This window comes from Haliotis rufescens, unplaced genomic scaffold (genome assembly GCF_023055435.1).
Source record: "Haliotis rufescens isolate VD_foot unplaced genomic scaffold, xgHalRufe1.0.p SCAF_11, whole genome shotgun sequence".
NCBI lineage: Eukaryota > Metazoa > Mollusca > Gastropoda > Lepetellida > Haliotidae > Haliotis > Haliotis rufescens.
The window spans coordinates 11,636,843-11,664,738 of NW_025963791.1; the positions used below are offsets into that span (position 1 = coordinate 11,636,843).

Sequence of the window (27,896 nt, forward strand, 5' to 3'; positions counted from 1 at the left end):
TACGACACGCATAGTCACCTTTTACGGCAAGCATTTGTTGCTGAAGACCAATTCTAACCCGGAATCTTCACGGGTCTCCACGCAATTTGGATACGAGGACATGCATCAACCAAGTCAGCGAGCCTGACCACCGGGTCCCGTTAGTCTTTTCTTACAACAAGCATAGTCGCTTTTAACGACAAGAATGGGTTGCTGAAGACCTATTCTATCCCAGATCTTCATGGGTCAACTGGCTTTAACACATGAAGGTAGTCTGAATATCAGTCGCACCTGCAACGCGAATTGTCATATGGTTCCTGGGGCAAGATATAATATTCACCCACTCATACCCGCCCGTGTCGTCACCAATAATCAATAAACGGTTCAACTGTATGACACACCAATAGAAGTCTTTGATAATGGATGGTGCAGTGGCGCTAGCATTCATACCCCAGTCATAGCAGACACTATATTCGCCTACACCCGAGTCATGTGCCATTTACAAACAGGTCACGCATTGTTTTGTTTAGTTACTTAAACATGGATTATCCGTACAAATACAAGGCAGTCGTGCTGCTTTTATCGGATCAAAGAAAGTGTTGAGCTATATATCTGTTTCGTCAAACACTACTCTCCACCGTCAAATATGAGGATAGTCACAGACACGGTATTCAAGCAATGGTTTAATCTAGTCAAGCGGTAAGCTTGGGTGACAAAACATTCCTGACAACTTATTAACGGATGTAGGTTGACTGCATGTATCGGCGAGTCTTTTGAAGGGTGTGATTTGTAAGGACTTTATATCTCAGATATTGACTGAAGTATCTTATTGGGGCTGACTGATCGCGAGTCACGTGGTCTGTACAAGCAGCAACCGCGGGGCGTCTTGTTTACGTTGGTTACAGGGACGGGTGGTTGTGTCTGTCCGTCCAATCTCTCATTCCCGGGATTTCATTGTGTGAGGAAGGTCTACTCCAGATACAAGGTATGTAATCACAGAGATGAGACCTAAATTTATTTGAGCAATATGGCTGCTTCGAATCAACAGTCGGCAGCGTGCAACAGCTGCCGGTAAACTGACACAGATGATGTAATGAAATGGCGTCTCTTCGGAAAAACGAAGGCGACATTTCTGAAACCTTGAACGACCATTTTGGTTTGAACCGATTTCAGCTATTGCCGAATGTAAATAATAATACGACCTAGACATTACACTTATCTCGTATTAAACAGAAAGCAACGTAAATATGTTGTCTGGTATAAACGGAATATGTTGTTTACATGGCTAGTATTGATGTTTACTGTTATAAATGATTCTCTAACGGGACTTTTGGACTATTAAGAAGAGCGGCGTATATAACAGTATCGATTAACGTCAAGTACTAAGGATTCTCGTGTACGAATTGCGTGCTGTATAACTGAACCGTTAAACTCTTCTTGTTCACTGACCATGGAGCAGTTGTATTGTCGAGACTACTTGGCCTGTTTTGGCCTGTCTTAGCAAGAGTGCATTAAGATAGAGTTGGGTTGTTACTCGCTTTAGCGCTGTGATTGTGAACTGGTTGTTACAAGTTTTGACGAATGGGTTGTATGCCATAAACAACGCACACTTGTTAGTTATTCATTGCTGTATGCTATACTGTCCATAATGCTATTGATTATTCCAACTGTTTGACAGGCACATAGTTGTGAATACATTCGGCTATTGTATTGCTAGGTTAGCGTGACCGCACGTACTAACGCTATTCCTGTAGTGGGTGAATGAGTAGAGTTTGATGCCGCTTTGAACGGAGATATTACCGCGTCAACGAAACGACGAGGAAAACCCATCCTCACGACAAATGTCGTGGACTTTTACAACTTCAGTAAGATCAACTTGTTAATCGTGATCAGAGATCTATATCCTAACATAGGTAAGGGAAGCATCTCTGTAGAGATAATATCGGCGCCTTTGACCTCTGAGCCCCATCTTACAAACGGCCCGAGCGCAACGACTGTCGTAAGTCTATCTTAATGCATGGGAGTTGCAATCGTGTTATAGAGAAATACAACGATCCGCTAAATTGTATAATCTTCGGTTTGTAGGCATATTCATTTTAGTGGTAAACGCTTAGAGGCTGTATCACTGATGCGCTGTCCTCCCACATGAAGATGACATGCGATACCACGAAATAAACAGCGTTAAACCAAACGTAAGACTGTAAGTCAGTCACTCACTCTACGCTTGTCGTAGGAGGCAACTGATGGGATCGGGTGGTCAGGCTCGCTGACTTGGTTGATGCATGTCATCGATCCCAATGATGCGGATCGATCCTCATGAGGTATATCACTGGATTATTTACAGACCGCCGTCATACAGCTGGAATATTGCGGAGTGCGGCGTTAAACAACAAATAAACAAAACAAACACTCACTCTCATTCCGTGTGGGAATACAACAATGCTGAGTTACTGGGCCTGAGGTATCGCATGGTCGTTCGGTTGTAAGTGTCGACTACAACCAGGGCCCCGTTCCACAAAGCGATCTTAGGGCTAAGTTGATTGTAACTCACTCAAATTTGTGTTACGATCAGCCTCCCATTCCACAAAGCAATCTTAACTAAGAGAGTTGTAAGTTACGATCAAAATGCTACGTTGCTCCGGACCAACTTAGGATCGCTAAAATCGATCTTAAATATTGTACCATAACAACAAAGATGGCGACTTTTAAGGAAATGCGTCGTCTGCTAAACATGACCAAGGGAGGCCACTCTAAGGTAAACTTTCATATCTTCATGGCTGAAGATTCCGATCTTTGTTAAGATCGGCTACTTAAGAACTTGTAAAGTTACAATCGCCCTAAGATCGCGTTGTGGAACGGTTTTAAACTTTAGCTGAGACAATTTTAAAATCGACGTAAGTCTCTAAGATTGATTGTAGTTACGATCGCTTTGTGGAACGGGGCCCAGGATCCGATATTGATGTGTGATTCTGCGTCATCGTACCAAACGACCTTGCTCATGCTATCAACGACTGGTTTCCAACACCCATTCACTTACTCAGTTTTATTTTGCTGACCCACTGAGATACGGTGCCCCAGTTTAACCTGGATACACCAATCAGACACAGTATACTGACTTGTCCTTAACCAGTCCTTGTCTGCCCCCTTCAATGCTCAGCGCCAGGCAGGGTAACAACAAGTCTTGGCGTGGTGGTGGTATGTGTGCGTGTGAGTGAGTGAGTGAGTGAGTGTGTGTGTGTGTGTGTGTGTGTGTGTGTGTGAGAGAGAGAGAGAGAGAGAGAGAGAGAGAGAGAGAGAGAGAGAGAGAGAGAGAGAGAGAGAGAGAGAGAGAGAGGGTAGCATAGTGGTTGAAACATAACTATCTGATCACGCAGAGTAAAATTATAGCCCGACCAATGTACCATAGACCGTGGGTTGAATGTTACTGCGGTGACCGTGCACACTGCAAAATAGATTTAGCTGTGACACGCACGGATATTGTACGAACGCTTCAATAGGTTTATATGCGTAGCACTTTAACGCACTTCATTTTCGTTGTAAAAATAATAGGTGCTTAATTGCGTTGACCAATTAATTAATCCAACTTATTGGATGAAATGCCCTTATATTGATTTGAATCATATATAAGTTGAATTATAAAAAAACTATGTAAATAAACTTGCTCGTTAACTCCCGGTGTTGCATGGACCCGATAGGCTTTCTGAAAAAGTAAAATTTTACACTAATTCAAAATGTCAAATTCAAATGCTAGTGTAAATTACACAAGTGATGCTGTTTCTGATTACTTTCTTTCCACATTAGAGGTGTAAAACAATATAAAAAGGTAAATGTGATGTCATTATAATTTAAAGGTAATGTAATTGTTGTTACGTGTCGAAATAAATTAAAGAATTTAGTTTGAAACCACCAAATGGTGTTCAATCAAAAAATGTATTACAAAAGGCCTAGGTGTACAGATCAATACGAAGTACCTCACAGCAATTACAATGGCGGTACACAATAGAGTGGGAGTACAATGTTCAATGTCAATATATAATATGATGACAGTGGTCAGTATCAAATAACAAAAGCCAGTGATGATAGCAAAAGTCAGTGATAATAATATATTCACCCGGCAGCGACAGTGGAAATAGGCCTTGGCTAAGAATCCGGGGTGATGAATGATCTTCACACGAAAGCTGGTCTTGATGTCATGTCAAATAAAATGTGGGATAAGACAGGCACGCGCATCTAAAATGATAACTTCCTCACCACTGCTTACATTAAATAGTACAACATTACTGACAACTAATCATTGTCCAAATACAACGCAATGAGCTTCTACCAAATTTCCACAGAAACAATGCAATACAGTTACATTTATTGTTTAACAATAAAATACACTGCCCTATAACACTATAATATAATCGAGACTGGGCCAGACAATCTAGTGATTGACATCATGAGCATCAATTTACACGACTGGGATACGATGACATGCATCAACCAAGCCAGCGAGCCTGACCACCTGATCCCATTAATCGCCTATTGCGACAATCATGGGTTACTGAAGACCAATCCCAACCCGGATCTTTATTCACGGATCTTTTTTTGACTGATAACATATCACAGTACCCAAATGGTGAGGCTCGGTGCTGTCAATCACTGGTTTGTCTGATCCAGAATCGATAAATAACAGACCGCCGTGTAGTCTTACAAACCCATGCAGATATACTCTACGTTTCGTCCGTTTTAGTTTCTGGAAATTAATAATTTTCTAGTCCCCTTTCTATATTAACAAAAAACCCAACATTTTTTATTGCAGGGACTTGACGTTATTCTATTCTCCTTGTTGCCGCCAGTGTATTGTGACTGTGATGTCCATACAATATCAAACCACTCATTCACTGTTGTAGATTTACAATGGCGAAGGCTGCAGTAGAAGGAGACGTGTCATGCTGGGCTGACCTCGGGCTGGTCAAGGCAGCGTTCAAGCGTGGGGTCAAGACAGGCGCGGCGGCGGGAGGAGACGGAGATAAAGCAACACTCTCAGCTTTAAAAAAAATCATCCCCACAGCAGCGTACAATAATATCCAGACCGGTGCGTTTGCCGCAGCCGCCAAGCCAACAGGGTAAGCAAACACATACACACCCGAACAAAATATATCGGTCAATCTAATACAGTAAACTACGGTTATAACGAACACGCTTATAACGAACTGACTGATATAACGAACTTATTTTTTAGCCCCGGCCATTTGTTGTATATATGCTGTATATGCTTCTAACGAACTGCGGTTATAACGAACTAAAATAAGTGGTCCCTTGGAGTTCGTTATAACCGTACTTCGTTATAACCCGATTTAACATCAGAAAACTGTCAGTCTTTTAATGTACTATAATTTTTCAAAATATTTTTAGGTACCCAAAAGGGAGTTAGAGTATTCTCCGAAACGTTGTGTTATAATACAGAAACTGACATAAATTACCTCTCTTGTGTGGACCACTTCTAAATGCCATTTAAGGACTTGGTGTTTTGGGGAAGTTCTTTTCTTTTCGTGATCTCACACGTCTCTTTTTTCAAGGATCCGTGAAGATCCGGGGTAGAATTGGTCTTCAGCAACCCATGCTTGCCGTAAAAGGCGACTAACGGGATCGGTTGATGCATGTCATCGATCCCATTTGCTTGGATCGATGCTCATGATATTAATCACTGGATTGTCTGGTCCAGACTCGATTATTTACAGACCACCGGCATATAGCTGGAATATTGCGCAGTGCGGTGTTACACAACCAACCAACCAACCAATCCATTTTTCAATATTCTGGATCGCAACAAAGTACTCTTCTAGAATGGTGCTGGCTAAGTGCTGGTATCGTGTGAGAACATGACCAAGATTCTTTATTTTGAAGGAGGATCCGTTATTAAATTACCTTTGATCTTTTGACAGGGGCAAACTGACATTGGCCAAATTTGTCAGCAAAGATTTCTTCCTGAAAATGGCGAAAGGTGACGAGAAAGAGGCAGAGAAGATGGCCAAAAAACTAGCTGCTGATGAACAAGCCAAACAAGATGCGGAAGCCAAAGTAACCACTTATACTCAGGGGCGAAAGAAACTGATCATTGTGCTATTTGTCGTATTGTACATTATTCGTGTATGGTGCCATATAAAACACTCTATGGTGACGGGGATAAAACACTCTATGGTGACGGAGATAAAACACTCTATGGTGACGGAGATAAATAACTCTACAGTGACGGAGATACATAACTCTATGGTGACGCAGATAAATAACTCTATGGTGACATTTTAAACACTATGGTGACGGAGATAAATAACTATGGTGACGGAGATAAATAACTCTATGCTGACAGATATAAATAACTCTACGTTGACAGAGATACACAACTCTGTGGTGACAGAGATAAATAACTATGGTGACGGAGATAAATATCTCTATTGTAACGTATATAAAACACTTTATGGTGACGGAGATAAAGAACTATGGTGACGGAGATAAATAACTCTATGCTGACATATAAAACACTCTATGGTGACGGAGATAAAACACTCTATGGTGACGGAGATAAATAACTCTACAGTGACGGAGATAAATAACTCTATGGTGACGTAGATAAATAACTCTATGGTGAGACATATAAAATACCCTATGGTGAGGGACATAAATAACTATGGTGAAGGAGATAAATAACGCTATGGTGACGTAGATAAATAACTCTACGGTGACATTTTAAACACTATGGTGACGGAGATAAATAACTATGGTGACGGAGATAAATAACTCTACGTTGACAGAGATACACAACTCTGTGGTGACAGAGATAAATAACTATGGTGACGGAGATAAATATCTCTATTGTAACGTATATAAAACACTTTATGGTGACGGAGATAAAGAACTATGGTGACGGAGATAAATAACTCTATGCTGACATATAAAACACTCTATGGTGACGGAGATAAAACACTCTATGGTGACGGAGATAAATAACTCTACAGTGACGGAGATAAATAACTCTATGGTGACGTAGATAAATAACTCTATGGTGAGACATATAAAATACCCTATAGTGAGGGACATAAATAACTATGGTGAAGGAGATAAATAACGCTATGGTGACGTAGATAAATAACTCTACGGTGACATTTTAAACACTATGGTGACGGAGATAAATAACTATGGTGACGGAGATAAATAACTCTACGTTGACAGAGATACACAACTCTGTGGTGACAGAGATAAATAACTATGGTGACGGAGATAAATATCTCTATTGTAACGTATATAAAACACTTTATGGTGACGGTGGTAAATAACTCTATGCTGACATATAAAACACTCTTATGATGACGGAGACAAAGAACTCTACAGCGACGGATATAAATAACTCTGCAGTGACAGAGATAAATAACTGAATGGTGACGACAGCCACGTCTCCGGGGATAACAATAAACCTATGGTAACAGAGATCAATACGACCAAGTTTTTACTCTTCTTTCCAGGGCCCAAAGAAGACGGATGACGTGACAAGCAGACTCACAGACACATCCAAATACACAGGCGCGCACAAGGAACGGTTCGATGAAGGAGGCAGGGGCAAGGGCAAGGGCGGGAGGGTGGAAGAGGCATCAAACACCGGCTACGTAGGAGGCTACAAAAACGAGGGGACCTACAAGAAGTAAGTGCCCGGGGGACGGTCTAATCCATCCACCCAGCACTCGACCATCATATAAACTCTGCCGTCACAATGTGAAGTCTGCGATCTGTGTGTGGTTTCAACTCTTCGTTGGATCTTTAGTAACGGCTACGTATGGTCTTCAACAATGAACATGCACCGTTATATCTATCAAAGGGTTGTGTTGATATACACCACCTGCTATAAGCTTTCTAAATATCAGGGAAGTGTAAAATAGTCTTTTTGCAAAATATATAAATGGAGATAACTGTTAGATTAAGAAATATCAATTTTGAGAAATTATCAATAGTTCAGTTGTCAGGCATACCCTAATGTGCACAGAGTAAGCAACCGCAATATAATAAACTTCGCAATATTTCACTCTGGTTGATAATAGTATTCCTGGTTTGAATGTCCCCGACACAGAGCAGTCTATGCATGGTGACGTCTAACATGTGATAGTACCATTCATTTTATGTGTTCCTGTCACGTGTCATTGTGTAGTTACATTATTTAAATAGTTTGTATACAAAGTTTTAATAAACGTTATTCTAAAAGATAGTTTTTGTATGTTTTTTTTATGTAACTGAGAAAAAATTGAAGCACGTTATATTGTCTGTATGAAATAACACTGGGTTATCGTCCGAGATTATATTAGTTTCCGACCGGCGTGATATAGCCTGTATATTGCTGCCCTCGATGTAAATAAGCGACAAAACCCTTTCCACCTCCAACAGAAATCTCTGCATAAAGCAGGGTCGATTGTACGATTCCGACTACATGTATACAATGAGCATGTGTTTATGAATCACTATCAAATAGTGTTGAGACCAGGTGTCCGTGAAAAGATGAGCGTATCATGCCCCACCGGTGGCACCCGTCACAAACACATGCAAAGGCAAGTCAATTGTTCATCTGAAAAAACACGGGAATATATGGCCAAAAAAAAATGAAAATAGGGAATTGCATCGGAAATAATTTTCGTCACAGATGCGTCAAATGTCCTCCACATGTCTACCATAAAACTTTTTGAAAGCTTTACTGAGGCATTGAATGTTGTAACATTGATCACACAACTGCTGAGCAAATTTTTTAAAATCTTGGTAGAAACAGCATGCTTGATATTATAAAACAATTTCATTCACTTGTTCAATGATACACCTGAGAACTTCTATATTCTCGAGTTACATTAGAATTTATTTTGGTCTCGTGTGTAAGTATTCCTGGAAAAAACTGCTGATCTTGAAAACAATATTATTACCAAAAAGAAACTATACACTTAATAACTGTCTTTCACCAAATAATAACATACGTTATCAAAGTTTGGCTGAAAACTGTCGCCGGAACACTGCAAGCTGTAGCTCCAAAACACAACTATGATACCCGTATCAAATAAATCACCATCGAGTGAGTGAGTGAGATGGGTGTAACGCCGCTTTTAACATTATTCCAGTTATATCACGGCGTGTCAGTTTAATGTGGGAGGAAAGCCCGAGTGAGTGAGTGAGTATGGTTTTACGCAGCTTTTAGCAATATTCCAGCAATATCACGGCGGGGGACACCAGAAATGGGCTTCACACATTGTACCCATGTCGGGAATCGAACCCGGGTCTTCGGCGTGACGAGCAAACGCTTTAACCACTAGGCTACCCGACCGCCCCAGGAAAGCCCGAAGTGATGCAGGTCTCGGACGTTTAGCACTTCGGTGAAACCCACGACCAAGATGGTGGTTTCCGTGTGGTAGGTTAGGTTTCTTAATTGGACCCACAGTGATCCAACTGCTAAACTGTTCAAAGCGGTGTAGAACTAACTACCCAACTAACTATGATTCATTAATCTGGAGATTTGCTTGTGCCGACGTTTTCCCTTGAAACAGAAGCGTTCAGTTTACCGAGGGATGACTCCAATATGATACGTACATGCAGTTAGTGTGAGTGAGTGAGTTGGTTTAACGCCGCTTTGAACAGTATTGCAGTAACTGTTATATTACGGCGCATCATCTTGATGTTGGAGGAAAACCCTGCAGTGATGCAGATCTTAGACGTTTAACACTTTGTGAAACCCACGAGCACGGGAATGTTGTGTCAGCACATAGAAACCCAGAAACAATCGGGGCGAACCGGGATTCGGACCCACAATCATAGATTCCTGGCGTGGCCAAGGGACGCAACCCTGCACAGCGAATATCGGCGCCTTAGACATGTCCCCCGTACATGTCAATCTCGTGACCAGAACACACTTCCTGGCCAAGACAACTAAACATGAAAGGTCAGCGACAGGTCAGTGCCAGCTTTATATGCAACCCAATGGTCGAGTTTTCGGACATGTCAAACCAAACAATGCATTTTTGTCAATGCTCAGAAACTAATTTATCTTAAAATGGCCAGATGTTCACCAACATTAAAATCTCGTTAATCTCCCCAATAACTCGATACTAAATTTCCCTAAAGACTATTTTACATTCCACAATATGATTTCGAACTACTGATGACTCGATCTAATTTCTCTGGTTCAGAAAAGTTAACGAAAGTTTCGCTATTTATATTTTAAAACTGTGTTTTGTCGGTTTATTTAGAAATAATAAAAAAAACCTAACAATCCAGAAACTATCCTTTCAAAAACAAATCTTGTATGATTGACAAGCGTGACTTGAAAATAACTTTAGATTGAGCAATGGACTCGCGAAGTCCATGAAAAAGATACAATTAAAGTTTCTCATCGTGCCGAAGTGCATCTGAAGCACCGCATGCTAATGTTCTCATTTCACTGAATTGTTGGTATTGTCCCGCATATCGTCCGTGGTTTTGTATTGGTTCCAAGGATGTCCAGATTGTCCAAATTTCCCCCCAAAAGTTATGTTCCCTTGTGAAAACAATGCCACCAGGGTTCCTGGTCGAAGAAGTTTGGTGTAGGATGAGAAAAAATAAAAAAAACGTATGTTTATCTGCCATTATCTTTAGAAAATAGATTTCTTATGTGAATATACCTTTCATGGCTTAACTAGTCGAGATGGTGGTGGTTCAAGATTATTGCGACGCGCGCCGAGCACCAGGCAGGGTAACAACAAGTACCATCTTTTTTTGGTATGACGCGGCTGGGGCTCGAACCCCCGACCTTCCGCTCTCCGGGCAGACGCCCCACCTCTAGACCACGGAGGCATTCTCTTAACTAGTGAGTGCGACATTGCATGCTGAAATCTGTCTGGATATATGTGCGCCCTTGGCACCGTTCATAAAGCACTTAACATGTAGACACAGAGACTGCAACGGGAGTTTTGTTTATTGTTCTGTTGTGCATGGAATTTCAATAACTGAACAAGATTTACATGTCTCCCCTTAAGCATCTGTTCTTAAAGTATTATCAAATACGGGAATACATAGAGGCAACACGCAACAGTATTATTTTGAGTAATTCTCACATTGTTTATAGTTTCGGCTTACAGTGAGAGGAGCAAGAAATTGACACAACGTTATTTCGATACAAGCTCTCAAACAACGTTGACAAGAACAATTCACTACAATTTTCAATTAAAATGATTACGTTTCACAAACTGTAACTGAAAATGTAACGTTAAGTACCATTAGAGCTGTGTTATGCAGCTACGGTCAATATGATAGCACAGTGCAGCAATCAGAAGGAAATACAGGAAAATGTCCTTTGGAAACTTGACGTTTCAACGTCGTGACATATCAGTCGGATATCGGACTCAGGTCCTAGTGGGTGTGTACAGTAGTAGGTCCATCTTCTTTGAAGTCGCCATCTCCTTTCCCCTTCATCTGTTTCATGGCCATCTTCATCGGTTCGCCGTTGCTCTCAATCATGGCCTCCAGGTTGCCATCCAAGTACACGTTGTTGATGGATTTGAGCAGGCGGTCGATGCGGTCTGGGAATTCCTCAACGGTGTGACAAGTTTGGAATTTCGTGCTGCTGCTGCTGCTGCTGCTGGATGAGGAGGTGGGAGTTGGTGGGGTATTAACACCAACCCATCTCTTGAACCTGTTCACCATGAAGTCAACTATTTCGTAGTCGTTGTTCTTTTTCTTGATGTCGACACGTACGGTGCCGAAGGTGTCGTTGAGGATGGAGAGGAACATGTTGACGAGGATGAAGGTGACCGTTACGACGAAGAAGAAGACGTACACCTTGGTAAGGATGGGCTCCACCATCAGCATTTCATAGATGTCGATCTTACCCATCATCATCAGGATTCCGGACTCAGCTGCCTTGATGAAGGTGGAAAAGCTGAGACTGGTTGACATGAAGGTCTGGTAGAACAGCTGCATGAAGGCTAGGAACACCACCCAGAACATCAAACTGAAGTGAAGGATGCTCTGGGCACAGCTCTCGAGGGTTGACCCGAGCACGGACATACGTTTGTTGAAGCGGAGCAGTTTGAGGAACTTGAGACTCCCAAAGAAGACTAACCAGCCAATCATGTAGGAAAACAGTTCATTCCAATAACCAACATACTGGAATTTCATATATTCATGCCCATGGTTTTTCTTGAACTCACTTGTCAGTGTGATTGTTACAAAGAGGCGATAGAAATACACAACGATAGCTGCGATAGACATGGTTATAATGGATAGCTCTATCCAGTTCCAGAAGGACCTAAAGTACTTTGATCTTTGTTTGGTGAAGTTGCGAGCCTCCTTGATGATAAACGCGATGGTAAAGCAGAAATATATGACCTCGCATACAACCTGGAAATACATCACTGATGTCATGTAGGGAAGAAGCATCGCTGGTTCAAATCGATATGATGCCAGTACCCCTCCGCTTGAAGGGAACTCGGCTACGATGGTGGATATAGCAAATAAGTTCACTTGTGGATTATAGACAGTGAACTCTACAAAAACTGCACGCGTGTATTTGTCAATCCAGTTTTCTTTCTCTAATGTTGTCATGGCTTTATCAAGTTTGTCCTTAGAACCTCTTAGCTCTACGACATACCCCCCTCCACCATAGACTCCGAGAAGTCCCCAGTAGGGGTACCCGTTCAGCTCAGATGCAGGTGTGTAGGTGTATTCTCTTCGTGCTAGAGTGTTCAGGTCATAGGGACTCCATCGGGCACCATACGCCTTTTTGTCTTCATTGAACATGGAGTAGTCTTCGTTGCACTGTACTATGGCGGAGGACATCACGTTGATCGTACTACACTGACCTGCAAAGATATATATCAGTATATGTAGTATGTGGGTGTTGTTATGCTATTCAACATTTGATAGGGATACTGAGATAGGAAAATATTTTTGATCGATGCTCATGATGTTAATCACTGGAGTGATCACAGATCATATGACTCTATGAAGCTGCTATTACCTTGATTTCTATGTGTAAGTGTACTTAAAAACGTTCACATGAAAGTGATTGATTGATTGTTATTTTACGCCGCGGACAGCAATTTGCCAGCTGTATGTTTTAAGTCCTGACCAGGTAGACTAGTAGTTTGTTTCTATGCGCAACACAAGATGGTACACACGGTTTTGTTTTTGTATGTTTGTTTGTTTGACCACACGATTTCTCTATATGACTACTGGGACCTCCGGACAGTCTCGTAAGAAATGTCTGCCTATGTGCGCGGTAGGATTTACACTTACCTCCAAATACGTGTACTTTATTTAATCGAAAGTGAACATTGAATAAGGATTCCAGATCCAAAACCAAACCGGTACGGGTTTGGGAAAACAAGATGGCGTCCTCTTCGAAATTACCACCGGTTTCTTATTTCGAAGTTTACTTTCAATTAAATAAACACACATAGTAAGGCAAGTGGTTAAGGTAGAGAATGGCATATAATTGTAAGAAATACTATAATGTGGTTTGTAGCCAATCTGGGTAGGATTATGTAGAAGTCATCCTCCAGCGCACACTGGCAGATCGGTTTTTTAACGGGCAGATCCGTAGCCCACAGTAACGACATATAGAAATACCAGAGGGGATTCTGGGTATGACTATAGGTCCCCACAATCCATGCTTATCGAAAGATGCGGCTAAATGGTTGGGCTTTTCAGGCTCGCTGTCTTGACAGGCTGCATGTTATCACATCCCAAATGCCTACATCGACTTTCGTGATGTCAATCACTGGATTGTCTTGTCGAGACTCGATTATTTACAGAAACAGGAAATAGAAAAAATTATATTGAAAATATCGTAAATGGGGAAGTGGTGAAGGGATACGATAACGGCGGGAAGTTTGTATGTAGCTGGTATGGGTTTTGGCTACCAACCTGTTTTAACCCTCAGCTGTCGCATGGTGGCATACCCCATGATTCTGGACACCTTGTCCCCGATGAAGCCTCGCAGGAGCAGGGCAGGGTCTTTGTTGTAGTAGTTGCCTGCACGGAGACTGCTCACCAGACCGCTCTTTGCCCAAAGCCAGAACTCTTCAGTGTTGTGGATCTGGAAGTTGATTTAAATGTGTAACAGTCTGCAGTAAACAGGAAAACACGAATTATCGTTCTTGGATTATTGTGGCGCGTTTGTTAAACTGGTACCCGCTAAGAAGCTATTTAACATACCTGTTTGTATGTAAGACACGTTCCGAAACGTGGATGTTTTTTCCATGAAATGAAACTCTATTTAAAACTCTATTTCGAATGCTGTTTCAGGATGCGGAAACTGCTGTCGATGGTGATGGTGGTGGCGGCGGCTGTGTTTTGTTTGAAGAAAAATAATATGTTCCCGAAAATGCTGGGAAAAAGTAATTCATCCTCAAGAAAAATTGCTGCAGCCCCCACCCCACCCCATAATAATAATCCACCAAGCAAGCAATTATAGCAACAATTAGACTTTGGCAACCTCTGAATACGCCATAAATTTCGTAGATTGCACGTTAATTCTGAATACGCGGGGGCACGGGTGGCCTAGTCGTCTAAGGCGCCGCAATTCGCTGAGCAGATTTGCGTCCCTTGGACTCGCCAGAATCCTATGATCGTGGGATCGAATCCCGGTTCGCCCCGATCATGTTTCTAGATTTGTCAACACCATACCAGTACTCGTGGGTTTCACCAAAGTGGTAAACGCTTAAAACCTGCATCACTTCGGGCTTTCCTCCCACATTAAGCTGACACGACGTGATATAACTGAAATATTGTTCAAAGCAGCGTTAAACCCAACTTCACTCACTCGGAATACGCTATACATTTATCAGATTGTACTTTACTTCGGAATACGCCATGCATCATTACTGATGACCTAGGATTATCGTCATTGGCTAACCTCTGAAAACCACTGCAGGGTGTCATTGTTCTTGATGATCATCTTCTCCAGGCTGTCTTTGTAGTAGAAGCTGTCCGGGCTCCTGTTCCGGTAGCTGACGACCATCAGTATCCACAGGAAGAAGGAGTAGAAAACGATCTCTCTGATGATGTCCCACATCTTGATCTCATTCAGCCTCTGTCTCCTCGCCTTCTGCAGCACTGTGGGATCGGGCGGCTTGTACCCGATCTTCTTAGGACGTGCAGCCCCGTAGGCTGTGGACAAGGAGATATACTTCCAAACAACTCATGTTGAAAACAAAACAAATATTACACACAGAGTCGGGCACCTGTCTTGAGGGACCCTAGGTCTTTTTCTTTGTCAGTATTTCAGGTATATGACGCGTTCTGATAATAATCGAATCTAAACTCGACAAAGAGTGATTGATAATATGAGCAACGCCCCACGCCTGGCATGCCAGGAACCGATTATCAAGATAATTCCCGATAATGTTTCTAGCTTTGTCAGCATCACGCCACTACTCCTTGGAAACCTATGATTGTGGGTCCGAATCACGGTTCGCCCTGATTATGTTTCTTGGTTTGTCGGCACCATACCCGTGCTCGTGGGTTTCACCGAAGTGGTAAACGCCTGAGACCTGCACCACTTCAGGCTTTCCTCCCACATTAAGCTAACACGACGTGATATCACTGGAATACTGTTGAAAGCGGCCCTAAAACCCAACTCACTCGCTCACTCTTTAACCCTATGACATTCAACTTTTGAAGTGAAATCGTACAGAAATGGGTCTTATAAAGAACTAGGTACTCGATAAGATTCGGCTTTTCTGGGAAAAGACTTAACTGTAAATATTACGTTAAAAAGCATTTAGCATCTCCTACTCGTGCTTGGGCCATTGCTCTATGTAGTGGGATTCGTATTGTCCATGCATTAGGCCACAGAAGTCAGAAAAACTGGAATGAAAGGATAGTACCCAGGTACAGTACTCAGTCTACCAGTATGGACTCTTGACATTTTGAATCATGCCTCCAAATGGGGATTCCGGATTGGAATAGGTCCCCCGCATCCTATGTTGGTCACAAGAGGGAACCAAATGGATCAGCTTGTCAGTCCTGACGGCGTGTTAGTTGTTCACAATATTAATCACTGGATTGTCTGGTCCAGACTCGATTATTTACAGGGTGTGTAATAAAGCTGTAATGTTGCTGAGTGCGGAGTTAAACAACATACAAACAAACAAACAAACAAACAAACAAACAAACAAACAAACACAATTCATGCCTGGGTCCTGCCAGTGATCAAGTGAGTGGGTTGGTTGGGTTGGTTGGCAGGTAAGGCGAGTGAGTGAATACACCTTGAAATAAATCTGCCAGAACATAAAACACCCCATTTCGTCTTAACGTGGGTATATAGATAATGTCAACACAATACAAAGTCTCTGTCATATAAAATGTCAGGCAAATATAAACATATTGATAATGGCAACGAGAGCATCGAACAGTTATCAAAGAGATTAATAATATACATACACAAATGATATTCAAGATGTGAATTCACCGGATGTTAAACGCTAATATAAAATAAACCCTACCTTGCTTCTTTAAATAATACCGTGATGGCATGATTCAGTGATTAAATGTCATCCAAACCTTCCTGGCTCCAGTACACCCATGTGCATGTTCTCTTCACACACGAATTACTGTCATAAATACATGATTCACAATATCATGGAATCAAATTAAAAAGCAGAACCTATTTCTACACATCCCCATGGCACACAAGCAGTAGGCAACACGTGGCACACATTCTCCAAAACACACGGTTGTAGGACGCAGCCCTGGCGCAAGCCTTCATACAATAGCACCACATTGAAAACACATGGTGATCACCACCGTTGAACAGCGTAGTCTAAACATGCTTGTAACATGTCCGCTGCTGTAACAGGCCATTTGGTGGAGGAAGGATGTATTTCATTCAGGAGGGGAAGGTGTTTGATTATAACGTCAATATGTGAGTCACATTAAACATGTATGTATTTTGCTTGGAATGCAAATATATCAATATGCTTGCTTTTATCTCTGGCGAAGAGCATTCTGTTTTTCTTCCAGGGCGCATGTGGGTAAGTTGCACGTGGCACCCCAAATGCATTAAAGTGTCTGCCTCTCAAATGCATGTTAAATCGTGTCCACATTTGAAAGGGCTATCAGCAATAGAAGCATGTACATTGAGTGCAAGAGGCGAGCTAAGAGCAATGCGCCTGTGCGTGTGGATATTGTTGTATTACAGGAACCCCCAAGAGGTCAGGTTAACATTTCCACCAATGTCCTATAATCTATGCCTACGCCAGAAATATTCCAAACTCAGTTCACATTGCGAACCGATATCATTTTGTGTACACTTACGTCCCTTCTATAAATTATATACTACTCAAAAGAAGTTAAGCACCATCAGATTCTTTCATGTTATTACAGTTAATCTGCCATGGCATGCGTGAGTGCGTGCGTGTTTGCGTGTGTGCGTCTAAATCATTTGGCAATTTGTTTACCACAAACATAACCTGACCATCACGACTAATTGTTTCGCGAATCACATGCATTCATCTTGCAATTTGTATGTTAAATGCATACACCCACTCCTCCCAAGTTTCCTTCAAACTGTATCCGCGCTTGGCCGCGCTGTCACAGGTGGCCCAGTCGTCTAAGGCGCCGCCATTCGCTGTGCAGAGTTGCGTCCCTTAGTCACACCAGAAACCTATGATTGTGGGTTCGAATCCCGGTTCGCCCCGATTATGTTTCTAAGTTTGTCAGCACCATACCCGTGCTCGTGGGTTTCACCGAAGTGGTAAACGTCTGAGACCTGCATCACTTCGGGCTTTCCTCCCACATTCTAAGCTGACACGCCGTGATATGACTGGAATACTGTTAAAAGCGGCGTTAAACCAGACTCACTCACTCACTACAATAAACAGTGAAAAAAGATTTTCCCTAACCATACGAAATCTTACGATTCCGACTATAACATACACATGCGTTTATGAATATCTCTCGAAAAGTGACAAGAGGTTTTCTCTATAAGTGAGGACATCCGCCCCACCGGTGTCATCCGTCATATGTTCACCTGAATGAACATGAGAACATATGGTACAAAATAGGGAATATTGAACCAGCTATTATTTTGGACACTGATTCGTCAAATTTGGTAATGTGCCCCAAAAGTCTTCCATAAAACATTTTAAAGATTTACTTTGGCCTTGATGTAAACCTAGTCAAAAACTTTTGAGCAAGAGTCGTATGACGCTCAATGAAATCCTTGTAGAAAGAGCTCGCTCGTTTGTACCTCAAACATTGTAAAGGATAGACTCCACAGAGATGCTGATATTGCTCGACGGAAAGGGAAATCTGACTAGTGGAAATTTGAAGTCATCCCTTTTGTCATACATTCTTTGTTGAAAGTTTTAGTCATTCTAAATGTGTCTTCGTGGTCTCCTTAATTTCTAGTTCAGGTGGGTAGATTAGTCGAAGGGAATTGGCTATTTGACCATTGTAGAACGATATCAGATCATCGATATACCCGACACTTAAGTTTAAGGGCCAGTTGTCCAAGGCGCCGTAATTAGCTGTGCAGGGTTGCGTCCCTTATGCGTGTTAGAATCCCACATTTGTCCTGACTATGTTTCTAGGTTTGTCAGCACAAACCCTCGTGGGTTTCACCACAGCGTTAATATCTCAAACCTGCATCACTTCGGTCTTGCCTTTCACATAAAGCTGATATAACTGAACTGCATCAACGGCGTTAAACCAATTTCACTCACTCACGTCAATGCATACCCTGTACGACCATGCACTCCTGCTTACCGTGGACCTGGTTGTGGAGTAGCTCCTCGTCATACTCCATCCGGGAGCCCTCCTCATCTTCGGGCCGGTCGTCCTCATCATCCCCAGGCTTCTTACAGATCAGGGAGAAGATGACGACAGTCAGAAACACCTGCAGCAACAACGTGGACGTTACTGAAAGAATATTCTGTAAACCTCCGTCAGCTAGAAGTCATGGTTGTGTTTGAATTGGTTATTCGTCCTCATAAAATATCACCTGAATGTCTTTGGTAGTGATAGTCTAAGTTCATACTTCAAGATCAATTCGGACATTTACGATTTAATTGCTTAAATGTTACCAGGTTCAACATGGATACCCAACTCAGACACAGTAGAGCCGACCAGTCTTGTTATATCCCCTTAATGCCGAGCGCCAGGCAGGGTAACAACAAGTACCATCTTTTAACGATTTTAGTTTTGACAGATCGAATCCGTAAACCGAAAACATTATAATAAACGGTGGCCTTTTATGTCACTGTATTAAAATCTGTAACATTTACTATGTTAAACTCACTCATTGTAAGGCAACTCTTAAAGGATCACCCGTCTACTCACTTTAATAGGTTCAGTGATGAAGATAGATGTAATGAAGGACACCAGCATTGAGGTAACCCATTTCTTGACCTTCTCGTCCCGGAAGCTGATTCCGTAGAACGTCACTATGGCTGCCGAGGCGAATGTGACCGCCCACAGCAGAACCCAGGCAAGATAGCGACAGAACCAGGGCAGTTCAATCTTCTTCCGTCCATGACCTCCCTGGGACATGCTGCTAGGGGATCTCTCTCTCAGACTGGAACAAGAACTGCCAGGCCTTGATGGCTGGACCTGACTCAACTTCACCCCCTTCAGAGACTCACTGCCAACCTCGGCTTTGACGTCAGAAAGTGACGTCGAGCACCTGCTTGGGGCATTTCTCAGTGCTTCTTCAACACGGGAAGGTCTCAGTCTCCTGGCTCGAGATTTCCTGAACAGCATGACGATGACAAAGTTGATTGGGAAGACGACCAGGTTGGCTATCAGGCCGACGTAGACCTGTAATTGAAGTAGGTATATGTTACAGTCAGCCTGAAATCAGGCATTTCGTGAAAGGACTAGTTCATTTCATTCACATATTTCACATACTCATGTAGGAGGTTTACAACGATATTTTCTTGAATCATGACATTTTGGATGCATTTGAATACACACATATCGTACAGTAAGACACAATAATGTGGGGCGTTCAATAAGTTTCGCAACTTCAATATAAGACCAAGTCGCAGAATATCTTTTGCACTTTTATTTTTTAATATAATCTCCATTCACCATGAAGTCTGGGTTCGAACAGTTAAATCTACCACCCTACAGCCCAGACTAAGCCACCAGTGACTATTTCCGGTTCCGGCAAATGAAATCTGCCCTTCGTGGAAGACGCTTCCAGGATGACGAGGACATAAAGGCTGCCACAGAGGCGTGGTTAGAGTGCCAATCTGCGGATTTCTATAAAAGTGGTATTAAAAGCTTGAAGGACAAATGGAATAAGTGAAGTTGCAGAACTTATTGAACGCCCCTCGTACGGCGTACTTCAGCTTGGCCTAAAACACTTACAACACTTAGGAAACATTAAGTCTTTGAGGGCGGTTACTGTTTGGAGCGACCGTGATGTGGGTGTTACTGAGTAAATTTAGGCACACAGTTAACGTCAATTAGTATCAATCCTTTCATCTGGAAACCACTGACGACTGCTGTTTGGAGCGAATACATACAGAGCTACATCACTCCGGGACGCATAGTGGTTAAAGCGTTGGCTCGTCACGCCGAAGATCTTTGTTCAATTGCCCACATTGGAACATTGTGTTAAGAACATTTCTGTGTTCATCATTGTCATGTGTCTGGAACATCGCTGAACTCATTACTGACTCATTTATATTATCCATGATTCGTTAATCCGGACATTTGCTAAACCGGACGTCTTCACAATGAACTGTTCTGTCAAGATTGAAAGTACTCCAATAACCAGATTTCCCAGATTCAGGTGGTACCAAGCTGAATGTACCTGTTTCGGACTGAGAACAAACGGTCCAAATGTGTAGTCTATCCCAGCCTTGTCTTCGTGTTTTTCATAGAACATGGCGTTGACCAGCATGGTGGCAGCCAAGAGACACAGGCAGCAGGACACTCTCTGGACACGGGTGAAGCGACTCTGAGGGGGGCGGGTGACCACAGAGAACCAGAGGTGACCATCGGCTAGGTCCATCATACCTTTCTCAGATAAGAGGTGTCCGAACTCCGCGATCTCTGAAGGTCCAGCCACAGGGACCACACGGTCAACCTGCAATGATGATAATGATGATGATGATGATAATAATAATTATGCTGCTGCTGCTGATAATGATCTCGTTAGTACTTATATACTAATTGAATCTGCTCAAACATTTTGCATGAGTGAAAAATATCATATAATGTAGATCTTTTGCATCCGTTGACCTCTTTTAAACTCGCCAAGTTTGTATTTGACCAGTGTTAAACGTCTAAGACATACACTTCCGGTATTCCTCCCATTCAAGCAGAGTTGCCGTGGTATGACTGAAATACTGTTCAAAGCAGTTAAACCAAAATGGCAACACACCTGCCCATCGTCAATTGCTATAAGTATAAATAGTTCCCAATAAGACACCTGCCAATCGTCAATTGCTAGAAGTAGAAATGGTTCTCAAATAAGACACCTGCCAATCATCAATAGCCAGTGGAAATGGTTCTCAAATAAGACACCTACCAATTGTCAATTGCCAGTGGAAATGGTTCTCAAATAAGACACCTGCCAATTGTCAATTGCCAGTAGAAATGGTTCTCAAATAACGCACCAGCCCATGGTCAATTTCTTGTATAAATTATTCTCATTTAACGCACGTTACCACCGTTAATTGCTGGTATAACCGGTTCTCAAATAACTCACCTGCCCATCGTCCTCCTCGACAGCGAACCATCTGTTACAGATGAACGTAAACTTCTGCTCGGTCTGCACATCTCTGACAATGAGGTACTTGAGGTACCATGACCCGAACTTGCCTTTGCCGGAGTTGTCATGCCAAACACGGACGTAGTTGAGAGATCCCAGTGGGCTGGGTAAGGAAGTGGATCAAGTTGTTGAATGCGAAACGAAATAAAAGCAATTGAATACATTTTCTCGAATATACAATAATGCTTTAAATGATGCTTGGCACTCGCTATCTCGGTTAACGAATCTTACGGCCATTTGTGGATAGCCTTGTTGTTACAACTTTGGCTGGTCACGCTGAAGTCCCTTGTCACACAGACCGCCGGACACTGTATCTCAGAAATGATTAGTCCTTAACAAAGGTACCTATTCTCAGATTGCCCAGGATATTCAGTCTCAGGTAACAATCTCCCAAGACATCCACATCTAAGGTACATTCGAGTCAAGGAAATATATAACGTCAATGCCAGGGAATAACCAGTCTCGATTATCAGCAAAACGGATTCCATTAAAAGGAAGGGCAAAATAGCAGTAAACATTATATGAATGGATCATTGAAAATCAGTGAGGACTCCAGGTGTTCGTGATAAATAATGTCCTACCGTTGTTAAAGTACACCATGCCTACCTAGGACATTGTATGCTTTGTGAAAAAGTACACGGTGTTGTGTTTCCTGTATATGATTATTATACTTATGATGCTTATTATTGTTGTATCTCGCCGTGCAAATGGCTGAAATTGTGTTCATCATGCCTACCTAGGACATTGTATGCTTTGTGAAAAAGCAAACGGTGTTGTGTTTCCTGTATATGATTATTATACTTGTGATGCTTATTATAGTTGTATCTCGCCGTGCAAATGGCTGAAATTGTGCAAATCATTTCACCCATTGTCCACCCTACCAGTGCACCGCCATGAGGAAGGAGTCCACGCCGCCTCGGGTGTAGACTTTCCGTCTGTCATCACTGAGCATGCGCGCATCTGTCTCGTCGTTGTCACCAGACAGAATGATGAATACCTGAAACAGCATGTGTAATCGTTAAAGAAATTAGCTTTCTGATTGGGTAGTCGTCGCCTTGCAAAGTCAGCTCATCGGCCTGTACAAATATCATGACGTCATAATGTTTGATGTGACGTCACTTACTTGAGTCTCTTGATCCTATGAAGATGGCGGTAAGTCCGATGGACAGATCATAGATTTAATTGTCACACATAAATATTTCACCGAAATTAAATCTTGACACTTGTGATCACGTTACTCAGATCCGTGTCAGGAGTGCGCAGCCGAGACCTTCCCATTTTGCTCATACAATCCGTACCCCCCGATAGTTGACGTGCTTGAAGACCAAATTCATCGTGAAAAGAAAGTACATTTAAGCATAAACGTGTCACCGTACCTTAGAATCAGTTCCGGCGTTTTTACGACTGCCTGTAACAGTCACAATTTCGTAAAAGTATGTGTCTCCTGGATCGTTGTCCTTCAACGGCGTTACGCCAAGCTGTGGAATAATAGAGTGGGTGAGTGAGTGAAATGGAAGTTGAGAGATTTAGTGTTTGAAGAGCAACACATGCTGGTCGTAAGAGGCGACTTAGTGGATCGGGTGGTCATGGTCCGTGATGACGTGTCATCGTACCCGACGGCGTGGATCGCTGCTCATATCTGTCACTGGATTGTCTGATCCAGACTCGATTATTAATAGGCCATGGTCATAACGCTATAATAGTGCTGTGAACAACAAACAAACAAACAAACAAACAAACGGTGGCTTAATAAGGCATATACTCCTTTTTGTAGACAATTGCACAGTTGTAACATTCAAGAACCATCCAGAACCTGGGATTCAAACCAACAACCATCGGATCATGGAACCTAAGGGCCGATAACTCTGTACAGCGAGTTCCGGGCTCTCACCATGTGGTTACCAGATGTCCCTTCATGCGCGTAAAACTCGCACCCTTAATCTTCATAAGTGTTTGGATTTTGTAAACAAACATGATTAAGTAATATTTTATTGATTCCTTTAAAAATATTAAATGTTGTGAAGATTAATGTTGATGTGAAAAACAGTTTAAAGATGAAACTACATCAGCGTGTTGTCTGTCTTACCGCCTCTACGTCCTTCCGGTCCTTGCGTCTGGCCCAGACGATGGCGAGCATGTAGAAGATGGCAATGGCGATCTCCGTGACGTAGACGGTTGGGTTCTTGAAGAAGTCGGCGTTGGAAAAGACGAAGTTCCAGTCGATGATGTTTGGGGCTACAGCCCAACCGCTGCCGAATGTCGTCAAGTGGTTGCAGTAACAGACTGTCTGCGTGTAGTTCGTTCCCTCACTAACCTGTTGTCGTTATGATTAAGTCCTATATGGCCTCATGTACGTTATTCTCGCAATATTTGAGTGAGTGAGTGAGTGAGTTGGGTTTAACGCCGCTTTTAACAGTATTCCAGTTATATCACGGCGTGTCAGCTAAATGTGGGAGGAAAGCCCGAAGTAATGCAGGTCTTAGACGTTTACCACTTCGATGAAACCCACGAGCACGGGTATGGTGCTGACAAACCTAGAAACATAATCGGGGCGAACCGGGATTCGAACCAACATTCATAGGTTTCTGGCGTGCCCAAGGGTCGCAACTCTGCACAGCGAATCGCGCAATATTTGATATGTAGCAATGGCAAAGAGTAAGAGAATCGTATCCAATGACAATATCATTGGCTCTACATTCTACAAAATTGTCCAATAATCTATGTTATTTTTTCAACACAGCGGTAATTATGTAAACGGCCGTCCTTGTGAAACACAGGATTGATCTACGATCTATGATGTTTCGCGATCACGCAACTGATAAGACATACCAAGTAGACACACTATTCAGCGTATCAGAAACGTACCAGTTTATTTAAATATGAGAAGACGAGAAGCGATTTTCTCAGCCTGTATATTAATTCAGCTTACGCTGTACATTGAACTGTTCTTTTTCTTAACGTCGAGAAATAGACACTACATTTTGCCAAATATACATAACGGATACATTTGTTCTTTTCCTGTGATATGCGAGTCTATTTCTAATTCAATTTCTATTTGCAACTGTAACGATCCCAATCACTTACTGTGCAACTATCGATTGTAGCCATCACTAACTGTGCAACTATCGATTGTAGCCCTCACTTACTGTGCAACTATCGCTTGTAGCCCTCACTTACTGTGCAACTATCGCTTGTAGCCCTCACTAACTATGCAACTATCGCTTGTATCTCTCACTTACTGTGCAACTATCGCTTGTAGCCCTCACTTACTGTGCAACTATCGCTTGTATCTCTCACTTACTGTGCAACTATCGCTTGTAGCCCTCACTAACTGTGCAACTATCGATTGTAGCCCTCACTTCCTGTGCAACTATCGATTGTAGCCATCACTTACTGTGCAACTATCGATTGTAGCCCTCACTTACTGTGCAACTATCGCTTGTAGCCCTCAATTACTGTGCAACTATCGCTTATAGCCCTCACTTACTATGCAACTATAGCTTGTATCTCTCACTTACTGTGCAACTATCGCTTGTAGCCCTCACTTACTATGCAACTATCGCTTGTATCTCTCACTTACTGTGCAACTATCGCTTGTAGCCCTCACTAACTGTGCAACTATCGATTGTAGCCCTCACTTCCTGTGCAACTATCGCTTGTATCTCTCACTTACTGTGCAACTATCGCTTGTAGCCCTCACTAGCTGTGCAACTATCGATTGTAGCCATCACTAACTGTGCAACTATCGCTTGTAGCCCTCACTTACTGTGCAACTATCGCTTGTAGCCCTCACTTACTGTGCAACTATCGCTTGTATCTCTCACTAACTGTGCAACTATCGCTTGTAGCCCTCACTTACTGTGCAACTATCGATTGTAGCCATCACTTACTGTGCAACTATCGATTGTTGCCCTCACTTACTGTGCAACTATCGCTTGTAGCCCTCACTTACTGTGCAACTATCGCTTGTATCTCTCACTAACTGTGCAACTATCGATTGTAGCCATCACTTACTGTGCAACTATCGATTGTTGCCCTCACTTACTGTGCAACCTTGTGACGCCCAATCTTTCAAGTCGTGGTCGAAGAAGTAGCAGCCGCTGGTGAAGGTGTAGATACCAATATTCATGCGGGTGTAGTTTTTGTCGTTGGTGACATCCACTTTGTCTAGGTCAGCACAAGACTCCACTTTGCTGGAGTCGAAGCCTTTGGGCATAGGCCTGAACCCGAACCACACCGGGCCTAAGTAGTTGTCCACCTTGTTGTTGTCCATCAGATAACGCATCCGCGCTTTCACTTTCTTGGCTGCAGAAATAATGAGTGAGAATAGTTTTACGCCGCTTTTAGCAATATTCCAGATAAATCATTGCGGGGCATGCCAAAAATGGGCTTCGCTCATTGTACCAATACCGGAAATCAAACCCGGGGCTTAGGCGTGGCGAGCGAATGCTTTCCCTACGAGGCTACTACCCCGTGGTCCTTCACAACACTATCTTAAGTCCATCTAGACGATTCATTCTCAATATTCCTAAGAGTCATAACAGGGGAAGATTAATTAATCTTATTGTATAAGAATACGATATTAAAACCAGAATGCCTGATAACCAGTTTTTATTTAAAATTTGGAATTAATTAAGTATTTCAATTATTTCTCAGGCACTTCGAATTACATTCTAAAGCGTTTTTCAGCTAATCATATTGCAGCACACAATTCCATCTTTTAAAAAAATGAAAACAACAACTAATGAATCTTACAGTAGTCCAGCGATTTGGGGATGAACGCAACGTCGTCACATTTGTCAGCCCTGATCTTGGGCAGACCTCCCTTCCTCAAGATAACCATGATCTGGACGTCCTTTTCCTCCAGTTCTTTTATTTCCAGGTGTATGGAGGACGCCGTTTTCGTGATGTTCAGCTGGGTGTAGTACAACTCGTTCCAGTCCGCAATCTTCAGATGGGTCTCATTGAAAGACATCTTTGGATATTTTGGGGTTCGGGCAATAGTTATCTTGAGTGGTTCCGGGGTGTCCTTGACCTCTATGGCGTTGCCGAACCCGTCCATCAAGTCGACGTTAAGGAACTGAGTTCCTTCACCCAAGTTGATTCCCGAGTCCACGTACGTGTTGACATCAAGCTTCGTTGTCATCGCCTTGCAAATTGAGAAGGAACTGGAGTGAGTGAGTGAGTGAGTTGGGTTTAACGCCGTTTTTAACAGTATTCCAGTTATATCACGGCGTGTCAGCTTCGTGTGGGAGGAAAGCCCGAAGTGATGCAGGTCTCAGACGTTTACCACTTTGGTGAAACCCACGAGCACGGGTATGGTGCTGACAAACCTAGAAACATAATCAGGGCGAACCGGGATTCGAACCCACAATCATAGGTTTCTGGCGTGCCCAAGGGACGCAACTCTGCACAGCGAATGGCGGCGCCTTAGACGACTGGGCCACCCGTGCCCCCCGAGAAGGAACTGGACATGAACTACTCGACTTTTGATAGGGATACTGAATGCGACTGATCGTTGGGACAAGTTTTCATGCAAGTAGCATTCGATACTGCCTTGGAACAGACTCATTTTCATTATCATTACAAATCGAAAGTTATTTATATAACTGTCACTTTAGCTGCTATTTTAAGTTTCCTTACAATTTAAAATATCTCTGTATTCCTATCCCTTGGTTGAGTAGTATACATTGTATTCATTCAGTGAAGGCATTGTGTTCAAATTACAAACTTTCACACACAAAACGTCAATGTGTTTTATGTTTGTTTGTTTGTTGTTTAACGCCGCACTCAGCAATATTCCAGCTATATGACAGCGGTCTGTAAATAATCTAGTCTGGACCAGACAATCCATTGACTGACATCATGAGAATCGATCCACGCAACTGGGATCGATGACATGCATCAACCAAGTCAGCGAGCCTGACCACCCGATCCCGTAAGTAGCCTCTTACGGCAAGCATAGGGGCCTTTTACGGCAAGCTTGGGTTGCTGAAGACGTAATCTATCCTGGATCTTCACGGGTCTCAATATGTTTAAAAATATGTTGTACGCATGGGATTCTTTTCTGTAACGGAGCGCTTGGTCTGAATGATTACATCCGACATAGAGGTAGAGTCAGGAGATTGACCGTGGCTCTAATAGGTGA

At 42.6% G+C, this 27,896-nt stretch overlaps 2 protein-coding genes across 2 annotated transcripts in view; one reads left to right on the plus strand and one right to left on the minus strand.

The window, feature by feature from the left end:
• The first annotated feature begins 807 nt into the window (after positions 1-807).
• Positions 808-8,218, plus strand: LOC124141161 (tubulin polymerization-promoting protein homolog). Its single transcript, XM_046509076.2, has 4 exons — positions 808-964; positions 4,875-5,090; positions 5,910-6,045; positions 7,485-8,218. The coding sequence occupies exons 2-4, from the start codon at positions 4,882-4,884 to the stop codon at positions 7,662-7,664; spliced, it is 525 nt and encodes a 174-aa protein (XP_046365032.1). The 5' UTR covers positions 808-964; positions 4,875-4,881; the 3' UTR covers positions 7,665-8,218.
• A 2,697-nt stretch (positions 8,219-10,915) lies between these two features.
• Positions 10,916-27,896, minus strand: part of LOC124141160 — a 56,066-nt gene continuing 39,085 nt past the window's right edge. Inside the window, exons 26-37 of the mRNA XM_048392869.1 lie at positions 26,504-26,897; positions 25,794-26,053; positions 23,835-24,062; positions 23,125-23,226; positions 22,630-22,745; positions 21,686-21,851; positions 20,786-21,061; positions 19,306-19,782; positions 18,733-18,862; positions 14,879-15,132; positions 13,888-14,059; positions 10,916-12,821 (exon numbers count right to left, since the gene is read on the minus strand). Coding sequence (XP_048248826.1) covers positions 11,371-12,821; positions 13,888-14,059; positions 14,879-15,132; positions 18,733-18,862; positions 19,306-19,782; positions 20,786-21,061; positions 21,686-21,851; positions 22,630-22,745; positions 23,125-23,226; positions 23,835-24,062; positions 25,794-26,053; positions 26,504-26,897 — 4,026 coding nt within the window. The 3' untranslated portion in view covers positions 10,916-11,370. The remainder of the gene's footprint in view (positions 12,822-13,887; positions 14,060-14,878; positions 15,133-18,732; positions 18,863-19,305; positions 19,783-20,785; positions 21,062-21,685; positions 21,852-22,629; positions 22,746-23,124; positions 23,227-23,834; positions 24,063-25,793; positions 26,054-26,503; positions 26,898-27,896) is intronic.

Coding starts and splice junctions, on each gene's coding strand:
- LOC124141161 (XM_046509076.2), top strand. CDS start 4,882: ATGGCGAAGGCTGCAGTAGAAGGAGACGTGTCATGCTGGGCTGACCTC. Junction 5,091..5,909: donor GCAGCCGCCAAGCCAACAGG/GTAAGCAAACAC, acceptor ATCTTTTGACAG/GGGCAAACTGACATTGGCCA. Junction 6,046..7,484: donor AACAAGATGCGGAAGCCAAA/GTAACCACTTAT, acceptor TCTTCTTTCCAG/GGCCCAAAGAAGACGGATGA.